At 69.8% G+C, this 12,250-nt stretch overlaps 2 protein-coding genes across 6 annotated transcripts in view; one reads left to right on the forward strand and one right to left on the reverse strand.

Moving 5' to 3' along the window:
* Positions 1-5,834, forward strand: part of MYBBP1A (MYB binding protein 1a) — a 12,169-nt gene extending 6,335 nt beyond the window's left edge. Inside the window, exons 13-25 of the mRNA XM_081806018.1 lie at positions 336-448; positions 532-683; positions 963-1,043; positions 1,116-1,265; positions 1,348-1,524; positions 1,608-1,765; positions 2,599-2,836; positions 3,003-3,128; positions 3,207-3,275; positions 3,785-3,898; positions 4,036-4,137; positions 4,759-4,895; positions 5,031-5,834. Of these exons, the coding sequence (XP_081662144.1) occupies positions 336-448; positions 532-683; positions 963-1,043; positions 1,116-1,265; positions 1,348-1,524; positions 1,608-1,765; positions 2,599-2,836; positions 3,003-3,128; positions 3,207-3,275; positions 3,785-3,898; positions 4,036-4,137; positions 4,759-4,895; positions 5,031-5,589 (2,176 nt within the window). The 3' untranslated portion in view covers positions 5,590-5,834. The remainder of the gene's footprint in view (positions 1-335; positions 449-531; positions 684-962; positions 1,044-1,115; positions 1,266-1,347; positions 1,525-1,607; positions 1,766-2,598; positions 2,837-3,002; positions 3,129-3,206; positions 3,276-3,784; positions 3,899-4,035; positions 4,138-4,758; positions 4,896-5,030) is intronic.
* The window catches only part of SPNS2 (SPNS lysolipid transporter 2, sphingosine-1-phosphate), a 30,126-nt gene continuing 23,578 nt past the window's right edge, over positions 5,703-12,250 (reverse strand). For 2 of the 5 annotated variants that reach the window (XR_014140673.1, XR_014140670.1), the window contains 10 exons: positions 11,812-11,963; positions 11,572-11,638; positions 10,522-10,664; positions 10,192-10,344; positions 9,893-10,082; positions 9,505-9,570; positions 8,019-8,117; positions 7,785-7,948; positions 7,361-7,521; positions 5,703-6,860 (listed from right to left, as the gene is read on the reverse strand). Coding sequence is in view for 1 of the 5 variants with exons in the window: in XM_081805922.1 (XP_081662048.1) it covers positions 7,365-7,407; positions 7,785-7,948; positions 8,019-8,117; positions 9,505-9,570; positions 9,893-10,082; positions 10,192-10,344; positions 10,522-10,664; positions 11,572-11,638; positions 11,812-11,963 (1,077 nt within the window). In the remaining 4 variants the exon portion in view is untranslated. Of the gene's footprint in view, positions 6,861-6,955; positions 7,022-7,360; positions 7,522-7,784; positions 7,949-8,018; positions 8,118-9,504; positions 9,571-9,892; positions 10,083-10,191; positions 10,345-10,521; positions 10,665-11,571; positions 11,639-11,811; positions 11,964-12,250 lie in introns of all 5 variants that reach the window. The other 3 variants (XR_014140671.1, XR_014140672.1, XM_081805922.1) reach the window with 3 other exon arrangements.

Consider the following 12,250-nt stretch of genomic DNA (forward strand, 5'->3'; position numbering starts at 1 on the left):
GCTGCACTCCGCCACGCCGGCCACGCAGGGAAGCTGCGTGCTGCGCTGGGAGGGATCCCGCAGGCGGTCTTAGGCTCCCCCGACTTCCTGGGCGGTGGCTGCAGTCTGGGCTCACCCAGCACAGTGGGGCGAAAGTAGCTTGCAGTTAGCTCCGGTTAACGAATCCCGGTCCTTTGTGGTGACATTGCGGTAAGGGTGGGGGGAGATCTGGTCTTGCCAGGCTCCCTGCCCCTCCGGGCGGCCTGTTGGGTACAAAGGCCGTGGGCACCTGGGGTCCTCCCTCCGGGGTGGGAGGGGCTCGGCAAAACTGGGAGCGGGGCCAGCCCCTGATCCTGTCCTCGCCCCGCACAGTCCCCTGCAGAGAGCTGTGACCTCCTGGGAGACATCCAGACCTGCATCAAGAAGAGCCTGGGGGAGAAGACCCGCCGGACCCGCTCCAAGGCTGCCAGTGGGTCACTGCCCCCGGGGCAGGCGGGCAGGGTACACCCCGGGCCCAGCATGGACCCCGGGCTCAGCCTCTCCCGCCTACAGCCCCCCAGGAGCCGCCGTGGGTGGAGGTGCTGGTGGAGATCCTGCTGGCTCTTCTGGCCCAGCCCAGCCACCTGATGCGCCAGGTGGCCCGGAGTGTGTTCAGCCACATCTGCGCCCACCTGACCCCACGTGCTCTGCAGCTGATCTTGGACGTAAGTTGGGGCGTGTGAGGAAACAGGAGAGGGCTTGCCCAACAGCAGGGTCCCTCCTTGGCAGCGTGAGCCACAGAGCACGTGGGAGCCTCGCTGGGCACTGCTGTGCACGCCTGTCCCTCAGGGTGTGCTGAGGGCGCTTGGGTGTGCCCTTCTCTCCCGGGCTCCATTTTCCTCCCCAAGATGGGGGCCTTTTGGCCAAAACCGGACAGGGCCCGGTCAGGGGAGGGTAGAGGGTCTGTGGCAACAGATGGGTCAGCCGTTGGGGAATCTGTTCAGGTGCTGAACCCCGACAAGAGTCCAGACGAAGACAGCGTGGTGATCACAGACGACTCCGAGAAGCAGCTGGAGAGTGGGGAGGTGCGTGCCGGGAGGGTGGGATGGGCGGACACAGGGCAGGCGACGGAAGGCATCACGCAAGGGACCCTGCAGGACAAGAGCTCGGACAGTGAGGACGAGAGACACTCAGCCGGTGAGGAGGACAGCGACGAGGAAGACAGCGATGAGGAGGACCGGGACGGGGATGTGGACCAGGGCTTCCGGGAGCAGCTCATGGCCGTGCTGCAGGCGGGGAAGGCGCTGGTGAGTGGCGGGGGGCGGGGGGGGCGGGAGACCCTGCGCCTGCAGCCTGCGGCCGGCCGCTCAGCGGGTGTGTGTCCCTCAGGGCGCGGTGGACGGGGAGGACGACGACGATGAGGAGCTGGGGGATGAGGCCATGATGGCCCTGGATCAGAGCCTCGCTAGCCTCTTCGCCGAGCAGAAGCTACGCATCCAGGCCCGGAAGGACGAGAAGAACAAGCTGCGGAAGGAGAAGGTGCTCCGGCGAGACTTCCAGATCCGGGTGAGCGCGAGAGCCGCCAGCAGGGCGTCCCCCCGCCCCCCGCCCCCGCCTCGCACCCGCTGACCCGCCCGTGCCGGCCCCAGGTCCTGGACCTGGTCGAGGTGCTGGTGACCAAGCAGCCAGAGAACCCGCTGGTCCTGGAGCTCCTAGAGCCCCTGCTGGACGTCATTCGGCGCAGCATGCGCACCAGCAGCTCCAAGCAAGAGCAGGACCTCCTGCACAAGACAGCGCGCATCTTCACGTGAGTGTCGCGGCCAGCATAGGCCGCTGCCCAGGCTCCGTGCCAGACGCGTGGTCCTGGGGACCGGGGCCGTGGCAGGGGCTGGGTGGGAGACGGGAGCGCAGAGCGTGGGGGCGCCCGACCCAGTCTCGAGGTACCAGGAGCCGTCACGTTCCCCAGGCCTGGAGGCCGCGGGCGAGGGCGGAAGGCTGTCGCTCCATGGGGACGGGTCAGGCACGGGCGGAGCAGAGCCTCAGGGACCAGACGCCCCGGTGCTCTCAGCGAGGGCTTTGGCAGGGACAGCTCTGCCTTTAGGAACAGGCAGTGGGTGGGCTGTTGGGGAGGGGGCCCCGCAGGAAAGAGGATGTGGGGGTGCGGACCTGCCTTCCCGAGCGCGGATGTGGCCCGGGGCCTTGAGGGGCCGAGCGAATGTCACGGAGGAGCTGGTGGAGCGGGACAGACCGCGCACCCCCCGGCGCCCCCCCGACCTGTCTCCTGGCCGGCCCCGGGTCGCGCTTGCTCGGCTAGCTGTCCCCGCCGCCTGCCGGGGTTGAGGTTGTTGCGTGATCTAGTTCTCGTGCCCTGAGCACCGCAGACCCGAGTCTTAGGGCCCGATGCCCCGAGCCAGGGGAGGGTGTCAGGTTTGCCCGTGGGTGGGCTTAGCCCCGGAGCCGGTTTCTCCTCCGGCTCATCCTGGGCGCCTGCCCCTGCCGCCGCCGCCGTGACCGGTCCTTGTCTCCCTGCCTGTGGACTGGGGACGCGCATGTCCCCCCCGCCCCCCCGGCGCTGGCTCCGCTCGGCGGGGAGGGCCACGAGGGGGACACGTGGTGACCGCTCCGCCCACGGCCCCACAGACACCTGTGTCGCTCCCGGCATTGTTGCCACGACGTGGGCCGCGGCGTGGGCTCTCTGTATGCGCAGGTGGGGCAGCTGGTACAGCAGGCCGGCCGCCAGGCCGACGCCTCCGTCTCCCTGTACCACTTCAACGCAGCCCTCTATCTGCTCCGCGTTTTGAAGGGCGGCGTTGCCGCTGCCTCGGCCTGCCAGCCCCAGAAGAAGGAGAAAGCCGGCCCCAGGCCCAAGGGCCCAGAGGTGAGCCGACCCTGGCCCAGGAGGCCTCGGCCGCCGGGACCACCTGCCCGGCCCACGGAGGGGGAGTGGAGGCCATGGCTCCCGGGACCTGGCTCTCCGCCCCCTGCGGACGGCCCTGCCCCGCACTCGGCCCGGCATCACGCGGGCGTGCTCTTCCCTGGCGCAGGCTTCCGGCTGCTTGGATCTGAGCCTCGTGACCCCGATCTACTCCTCAGCGCTGACCTCCTTCCTGACCAGGCGCAACAGCCCGCTCACCATCCCGATGTTCCTCAGCCTCTTCTCCCGGCACCCGGTGCGTGTGGGGGCCGGTCCTCCCCGGGGCCCCGTTCGGCCCGGGGCCCGGCTCACGGCCCCGTCGTTCCCTCCGTAGGTGCTCTGTAAGAGCCTGCTCCCCGTCGTGATCCAGCACGTAACGGGCCAGGCGCGGCCCCGCCATCAGGTAGGGACTTCCCGGATCCCAGCCCCGGGCCTGTGGGAATTACCCGCATGACTCGCCTTAGGCCGGGTGTTTGGGAGGCCCGGGCGGTGCCCTGCGAGGGCGGACCCCCCCCGCCCTCTGACCTGGCCGGCTGCTGCCCTGCCGTTGGCAGAGTCCCTGTCGGGAGGGGAAGCTTTGCACCCCCAACCACCTGCCCCCCGGGGTGGCCTGAGCCCCGAGCGCCTGAACATGCGCGCTTGGACCTGGCCGTCCCCTGGGGCTGGGCTGACGGGCAGGCCTGGGGGGGTGGGATGGGGGCTCGTGAGGCTGCAGGAGGGTGGCGCTGAGCCGGTGAGTGGGCCGGGCACTGTCCCCACTGCCCCTGCCTGAGCAGAGGGCCCAGGCGGCGGCTGCGCCCAGAGCTGCCGGGACAGGCGGTGGGACCCGGAGCAGGAGCTTGGGGCCCGTGGGGGCTGCCTGTGGCTCCCCGAGCTCCGGGTCTGTGCACTGAGGCCCCCACGGCCCCCCAGGCCCAAGCCTGCGTGCTGCTCCAGAAGGCCTTGCCCACGCGGGAGCTGCGGCTGTGCTTCGAGGACCCTGAGTGGGAGGAGCTGGTCAGCCAGGTCCTGGCGCAGGTCACGGAGGTAAGGGCTGTGGGGTCCCTGCCCACGTTCCCATCCCGAGTGGGTCTCTGGCACCCTGGGCCTCGGCTGGGTCTGGGCTGCGCCCAGGGGTGTTCCCTCTCTCGAGGCTTTGGTGTTGAGCGGGCGTCTCCCCCTAGAACCTGCGGACACTGGGTGAGGCACGGACCAAGTCGGAGCAGCAGAAAGAGCTGTCCTCCTTGGGGCTGCTCAACACCCTCTTCAGGACCATCCATCAGGAGGTGGGAGACCGTCCCTGCACGGGCCAGGAGGCGGGTGGGCGAGCGGGGAGCGTGGGAAGGGTTGAGGGTGAGCCCGCCCCACAGGAGGGCCCTGGGGAGGGCCCGGCAGGCAGGTGTCTAGGCCCGGGGGGTGCTGGGCACGTGGAGGGAGGCGCTCGTGGGCCATGAGGCAGCTGGGGCGGCGGTTACCCCGTCCAGCCCAGGAGGGAAGGCCTGCAGGTCCTCAGGACGCTGGTCGGAGCCCACATGCAGGGCACCACGGGGAGGGGACGTCTGGGCCAAGGCCACGTGGGCCACGGGCACGCCCAGGGAGCAGCCCAGAGAGAGGCCGAGAAGAGCCAGGAGGGGGGTTCTGGAGGCCAGTGGGTTTCGGAATTAACCCATTCAGTGCACGGCAGGCAGGCGCAGCGGGAAGGCGAGCTTGGAGCGGAGGGAGGCCTGAGTGGGGAGCAAGAAGTCGGGCCTGTGCCTGTGGGCGGCGGGAGCAACCGCGGCTCAGGGGGCTCTTCCCTCCGAGGTGAGGCAGGAGAGGCGGCGAGGGTGGGAAGACGGGGGACCCAGAGCCAGGAGTGTCCCCCGCCTCTGATCACTGCTGCAGCCACCGTGTCCCCTGTCCCGCAGAAGCTGACCGTGGACCTGACTGCCGTGCTGGGCGTGCTGCAGAGTCAGCAGCAGAAGCTGCCGCCGGGGGAGCGCGCGGGCGGTTCCAGCCGCCTCTGCGACCTCTACTGGCAGGCCATGAAGGCCCTCGGGGTCCAGTAGGTCCTGGGAGGGGCTGGGGACGCCCTCGTGCTGCGCGCGCTCTGACGTGGGTGCCTCGGGGTCCCGTGGAGCGCAGGGGGGTCACTCCCCTCCCCGCCGCACGCTTCCTTACTCGGCACACGGTCTCCTAGGCGCCCCAAGGCGGAGAAGAAGGACACCAAGCAAGTCCCCAGCGTCACACAGAGCCCCGTTAGCACGAAGAGGAAGAAAAAGGGGTTTTTGCCAGAGACCAAGAAGCGCAAGAAGCACAAGTCAGAGGGTGCGGCGCCCGAGGAGGAGGCCAAGCCCGCAGCCTCCGGGGGGGACCAGCCCCCCAGCACAGGCAAGAAGAGGAGAAACAAGAGGAAGGCCCGGAGTCCGGCCCAGGCCCAGGCGACACCTGCCACCAAGAGGCCGGTCCCAGACACCACCAGCACCGGCCCTGCCACTCCGGCCACAACCCCAAAGCTGCAGAAGAAAAAGCGGAGGCTGTCCCAGGGGCACGGAGCCACGCCTGGGTCCCCCGCGGCACCTGCCGGCAAAAAGCCGTCTCAGAAGGATCTGCCGGAGAAGGGCGTGTCTGGCAAGTCGCCCCAGTCCGCGCTGCCGCGGAAGAAGGCCAGGCTGTCTTTGGTCAGCAGGAGCCCCAGCCTCCTCCAGAGCGGGGCCAAGAGAAAGAAAGCGTCGCTCAAGAAGGCCAGGAAGCCCTGAGCCCCCCGGTTTGCGCCGCACGAAGTGCCAGCGTCCGGCACCGGCGGGAGCGTGTCCACGGGGCCCCTCGTGTCCCCACCCCAGGCTGCCCTGCCCTGGGAGCCAGCGCGGCGTGGTTTAAATAGGTTTATTCCTTCATTTACAAGAGGAATGTATTTGGCTTCTCTCTTAAGACTCTGAGATTCACAATCAGCAGCTCTAAAAAATAAAGGAGCGGCTTGGCTTCCGGAAGGAAGAACAGGCAACACTTGGACTGGTTCTTGTACAACAAGAAAACGTCGCTGGGGGTCCCACCCGGTAGGTGCCCCAGAGCCCGCACACGCTGAAGCCGCACCAGCTGCTCGGCACGGGCCGGGCGGCTCGCGGGGGCTCCTGCGGCCACCTGGGTTCCAGCCGCCGTGCAGGGAGCGCGGGGAGCGGGCAGAGGAGCAGCGCAGACGGTGGGCGGCCCACGTGCGGGGCAGGCCTCGACCCCCCGGCCCTGGCCCGGGGCAGGAAGCCTCGTGGGGTGGCCACATCCTCGGCAGCCAGAGCCCTGGCAGCTGCCGTGCGGGTTCTGGGAATAATCCCCTGGGTCCTGCCCCTGGAAGGGCCCAGTCTGGGGGGGGGGGCAGGAGTCTGTGCCAGGGGTAGGGGAGGGGAGGCGGGCGGCCACGGGGCTCAGGCCTGGAGACATAGGTGGGGTGGAGATGCCAGCCCCCTGGCGGATGGCCCAACGGGGGGGGGGGGACCCTGTGGGCATAGAGCCAGCCGGGCAGCCAAGACCCGTGTCCTCTGAGGGGGACCGGCCACGCTCTGCCCAGTTGAGTCCGTCCCCGAGCCTGAGGTGCCGCCCTGAGGCTGGACCGCCTTCTCTCCGCAGTCCGGGAGCCCTGTGTCTTCAAAGCTGCCACGCGGGGAGGTCCAGCCGCCTGGCCCCGCAGGCTGGGGAGGGCAGAGGCCTGCCCGGGACCCCGTAAGGCGGGGACAGGCCAGGCTCTCCCCACACGCCTGGTGGGGGCTGTCTTCGTCCCGGGCCCCAGGGGGTCTGCAGCCCGGCCCTGGGGCTGGGAGTCTGTCCAGCCACACGGCTCCCCCACACACAGCCTTCCGTGGTCGTTGGGGACACGGTCTCTTGGAGCCACGGCCACTCCACAGCCACAGACCAGAGAGGGTGGGTGGCCAGCCTCGGGTCCCACAGAAAGCTTCGAGGCGGCCCAGCGGGGCCGGGGTGCCATGGCACGCCTCCCAAGTAGGGTGACCGTGAGGGCTCTTCGCTGTCCCAGAGGCACCTAGGAAGAGGGGCCAGGTCACGGGGGCTTTGGGAGGAGCCAGCCCGGACCCACACCCCCCATCGTCTTCCTGCTGTGTGAAGAAACAGGCCTGCCTTCTCTGCATCCAGGGGATGAGGGGGTGGTGACCTTGGATCCTGCGCTGCTGGGAAGTGCGGCCCCTGGAGGCCAGGCCCAGAGGAAGGTCAGCTTCAGGGCCTGGCGCGCTTCTTGGAGAGCTCGGGAGGACAGAGTCCCGGATGGGGTAGGGGTTCCTGCCAGTCCCAGCCCTGCCCCCTGCCCCCAGCCCTTCTGAGGAAGGAAGGGGGAGCCTGCCCGCCCCTGTGACCCAGCAAGCCAACGTGGGCCACTTCAAGAGGAAGAGGGCCAAGCCTAGGTTTGGTGGTAGGTGCCCCAGAAGCTGCTCCCGCTTCCAGAACATTCCCCAGGACCCCCACGATGTGCAGCCCTGACCCCTCCCCTCCCGCCAGGAGCCGCTGCGCCCGCCCGCCTACACTCACGGCCTCAGACTTTGATGGATGCGGGCGGCATCACCAGCTGGTTCACCCTGGGGGAGAGACGGGCGGGGGTCAAGGTGGCGGATCAGCGGCGGCCGGGCCCGGGCACTGCTCTGGCACATCGCATCTCGGGGGCCGGCTGGCCGGACGTGCCCGGCAGGGACCTCGTCAGCCCCAGGGGAAGGTGGGAGAGCCCAGGGGTGGGGAGAGGAGAGACAGGAGTGAAGAGGAGAGAAGAAAGAAGTCAGAAAACCAGAGGAGGGTGCCGGGCACCGCGCAGCTTCCGCCCTGGAAGCCCGTCCCCCGTGTGCGCGCGTCTGCAGGCGACTGCGGCGGCCCCTCCCGCAGGCTGGGCGGCCAGGGGACGCTGCGTGCCCCCGCCACCAGGTGTCCGACCCCGCCAGCAGGCCCGCCCCGGCCCACTCACTGCTGCTCAGCCTTGGCGCGGTCGCCGAGGAAGAAGAGGGCCGTGGCCAAGAAGAACATGCCGCCCAGGACCACCACGAAGGGGCAGAGCATGAGCGCGTAGCCCAGGCTCAGGAACTCCCAGAGCGGAGAGTCCTTGGTGCTCTGGCGGATCAGGTCCGAGATCTGTGGGGGTGGGAGCGTGTCAGGGGGCGCCTCCCGAAGCCGCCCCCACCCGGCCGCGCCTGTTACTCACAAAGCCGATGAGGTAGGGGCTCCCGGCGTCCCCCAGCAGGTGGGAGGTGAAGCTCTGCAGGGCGACGGCCGTGGCTCGTCTCGTGGGGATGACCACGTACTGTGCAAGAGGCAGCGGGTCAGAGCCCAGGGGCCACAACCAGCGGCCTCATCTCTGGGGTCACCGCACTCCTAGGGTCCCACACCCCGGACTTCCCGGGGCCTCCCCGCCCTGGCTGCTTGAGGTTCTGCCCTGGGCTTGTGGCGGGGACCCCATGCTGCAGGGGTCGCAGGAAACGGAGGCCCAGCACACAGAGGACACGTGGACTGTGGCAGCGCTGGGACCAGAGCCCGCAAGCTGAAGACCACGCCGGGCCCCGTCCACGAGGACGCGGCGGGGCCTAGGCTGGCCTGCCTGGATGGCCTCCACTCCGACCCCCGGGTGCCCCCAGCCCCCCGAGCCGGGAGCCTCCCAGGCCAGGCAGGCCCTCCGAAGCCTCGGAGCAGCGGGGTGGGTGGCCGGCCACAGGGCCCCTCATTCCAGGGCTGGGGGAAGGGCGGCTGGTCCGATGGGATGGCGTGGCCCATTTCCAGCAGTGATTAGTCATGGGGCTGTGACACTTAATAAAATGGGACATGATTTCCCTGGGACCCCAGAGGCAGGCACGGGGGTCTCGCCCGGCGCCACAGACTCACTCCCTCCTTCACTCTCACCCCCCACCACCGGCCTGGCTCCCCGTGAGGCACGGGGCTGAGTCAGACCCCCCCCCACGGACGGAAGCCTGGCCCCCAGTGAAGCAGACGTGCAGGGGAGCTCAGGTGAAGCCGGGCAGGCTTCCTGGAAGAGAGCCGGCAGGACCCCCAGCGCCAGGCCGACTCTGATCTCCTGGGCCGTCCCATATGTGGCCCCAAACCCCAAGGGACGCTTCCCCCGGCCGCCCTGCCAGTGAGGCCCGCCCTGGCGGCTCCCAGACACGCTCCCCACCGCAGGCCCCACGCTCCCTTCTCCCAGCCCCTCCTGGCCCTGACCGGGAGGGCCCCCAAGGACGGGAGCTGCAGGCACCCCGCCCCTCAGACTGCGTGCTGCAAGTTATCGGGGCCACACCCCCTGCCACTGCTCAGACGGCCCTTTGTCCCTGGCTGGCTGGTCTGGCACCCATTGTTGGCCCCGTGAACACGGCCTCTGTCCGCCCGGCCCGGCCGCGGGCGCTCGGGCAGGCGCGCCTGGGCCCCGGGAGCTCAGACCCGGGGGAGGAGCTAGCCAGCAGCACCCCCTCAGGCCAGCCTGGCGCTGCCAGCCTCCTGGCCACGCGGAGCCTGCGGACAGCCCTCTCCCCACCCAGTCCCATCCCCGTCCCTCTGCTTGCCCAGGCTTCTGCCTCCAGGCCCACCTCCCCAGCTTGTCCGGCCTGCTGTCCACCCTCCACAGGCCCTGCCAGCCTCCCGCCCCTTCACCACCCTCTCCAAGGCTGCCCCCGGGGCCCAGAAGCCTGGGTCGGCCGCCTCACCATGAGGATGTCCGCGGTGATGGCCCAGTTAGAAAAGAGCAGTGTCTCCCCAACAAAGATGCAGATCTGTCCGGGAGACACCAGAACAGCCATCGCAGCCCTCGCCTGGCTGTTGGCAGGGAGCCCCCCAAGCCTCCCACCCCGCCCCGGGGTCTGCAGCGCTGAGCACGCAGGCTCACAGGAATCCGCAGGATACGGGGGACTTCAAGGCATGCCGGTGGCCCGGAAGGACGCCCAGGGCCCTGGACAGGCCCTGGACGGGCCCTGGACAGAGCGCGGACGGGTGGGCAGCGCACAGGAGCCTCCCCCGGGGAGGGGCCCTGCGAGCCAGACTGCACGTCCTCTGCCAGAGGCCGGCCCCCACCCGTGCACCCCCCACTGCACTCACATAGGCACCCACGATGCTGCTCTTGGCAGCCACGAAAATGAGGCAGATGAAGATGGCAGAGCCCAGCATGCCCACAGCACACACCAGCGGGTCGGCCCGCTGGGTCCGCAGGCGGCAGCAGCGTGTGGCTCCTGCCCCCGTGGCCACACCCAGAAAGCCAGTGAAGCAGGTGATGGCCCCGAAGATGAGGCTGTGGGGACAGAGGCAGGGGGGCACGGCTCGGCGCGGGGTCAGGCTGGGCGGAGGGCGGCACTCCCACATGGCACCCCTCGCCGCCCCGGCCCCCAGCCCGGCCCCACCTGTCCTTGGCCCCACACGGCGGGTTGCTGCACGTCTCCGCCGCCTTCTGCACGACCTGAGCGCGGTGCAGGTACAACGGGATCCACATGCCCAGGGCCCCTGTGGCGAAGGACACGGCCGACGTGGCCAGGGAGGAGAAGACGTAGCTGCGGCTGAGGAGAGGCCAGGGCAGCGACACTGAGCGGGGCCCCCGGGGCCGCCCTGCCCGCCCCCTCGGGCTCGGGCTGCGGGAGTTAATACCCACCAGGGGCCCAAGCGCCACTCTCAGCACCCAGGGCCGCCCCCCGCCCCGGCCCCGTTCCCGCCAGACCCCTCCCGGCAGCACCCACTTGCGGATCAGGGCCTTCATGTCGCGGAGCCATGACGTGTGCACCTTGAGCTGCCCCCCGAGCTGGTCGGCGTGGCCTCTCTTGGTGGCCGGGACCAGGATGAGGATGAGCGTGCCTGTGATCATGCCCACGATGGGGGACACCTGGTGGGGCAGGAGCACAAGGTAGGACCCCAGGCCCCGTCGGGGCTGAGCCGCCAGGAGCTCCCGACGGGCCGTCCAGAGCAGGGGGCGGGATGGGAGGGGACTGAACGATGGATGGAGGAGGGGGGACAGACAGACGAAGGACAAACAGACTGCTGGATGAGTTAATAGGTGGAAAACCAGAAAGATGGCTGGAAAGACAGACACACAGAGGGACCGACTCTGGAACCATGAGGAGGAGGGGGCCTGCGGGGGGGGCCTGGCGGGCACGAAGCTTCCCGCCGATGATCAGGTAGGTCATGGCTTGGGAGGGGCCCATGTGGTGTCCCCTGAGTGCAGCCCAAGGTCGGGAACAGAGGCTCCGAGACACCAGCCCACCCCCACCCCCGCTGGAGAGCAGGGAGGCCTATCCCCCGCCCCCAAGAGGCCTGCGAGCCCATGGGCGGGGGAGTTCCTCTCCATGTGCCTCATCAAGAAATTCCACGGAGGCTGCTTCCTTCCTGCTTTTGAGGAAAAAACACTTTGTCTTAAGCTTCCGCTCCTCCGCGAGCCTGGGGATCTCTGTTTCCTCTGATTGCACTGTCCTGGGGCCTTGGCAGGCTCGCCTGAACCCTCCCTCAGGACAGGAAGGGGCTCCAGACCCCGGGGGTCCCCACGCAGAGGCCGCGTCTCGGCCTCCCCCTAGCACAGGCCCGGGCTGGAACAGGACGCACCATTGCAGACCTGGAACGTCCTGACAGCGGGAGGGCATCCCTCGTCCTGTCTGACCAGGCCCCTGAGGCCGCAGGACGACCGGGTCTGGCTCCCCAGCGCCCCCAGTACACTGATCTCGGGGGCAGAGGCCTGGAGGCTGAGGCTCTGAGTCTCTGGGGGACCCTGGGTGAGGGCTGGTCGGGGGTGTCCTTACCCGCAGGGCCCAGTGCCAGTCTCCGGCCGCCTGCTTGACGCTGGAGCCCGTGATGTAGCCCAGGCCACTGCCGAGGACACGGCGCAGGGAGTCAGGCCGCGCGCAGGGGCTGCTCACCAGGGTGGGAGGCAGGCCACCCCCCGCCACCCCCCGGCTGGCCACCGCGCGTTTGGGCCGCAGAGCGCCAACCTCAGGGAGAGGCGGTGGTGGGACATCTGCGGGGAGCCGGGGGAGCCTCACCTGCCCAGCGGGATGGCGAAGTAGAAGACCGAGAGCATGAGCGTGCGCGTGTTCTTGGTGAAGAGGTCGCCTATGATGGTGGGCGCGATGGTGGAGTAGCTGGCCTCGCCAATGCCCACCAGGCCCCGGGACAGGACCAACAGCCAGAAGTGCTGCGGGACGGGCAGACGATGCGGGGCTCACCCTCGGCCCCCACGCCGCTGCCCAGCCCCCGCGGCCCGGCAGGGACTGACCCCGGGCCTCGGCGGATCTGGCCGGGATTCCCACAGGTGGACAGCTGCAGGCGTGGCCCAGACAGACCCCTCGGTGTCCCCACTGCCTCCCCCCAAGGGCAAGACCTCCTCCCCGGGCTCTGGCCCCACCTCGGGAGCCGCACGTCCCACCCCCCGCCCCCGCCCCCAGGCAGGGCAGCTGGGCTGACCCTGGCTGCACGGAGGGC

The sequence above is a fragment of the Leptonychotes weddellii genome, chromosome 15, assembly GCF_054177405.1.
Source record: "Leptonychotes weddellii isolate Sample4059 chromosome 15, ASM5417740v2, whole genome shotgun sequence".
In the NCBI taxonomy this organism is placed as follows: Eukaryota; Metazoa; Chordata; class Mammalia; order Carnivora; family Phocidae; genus Leptonychotes; species Leptonychotes weddellii.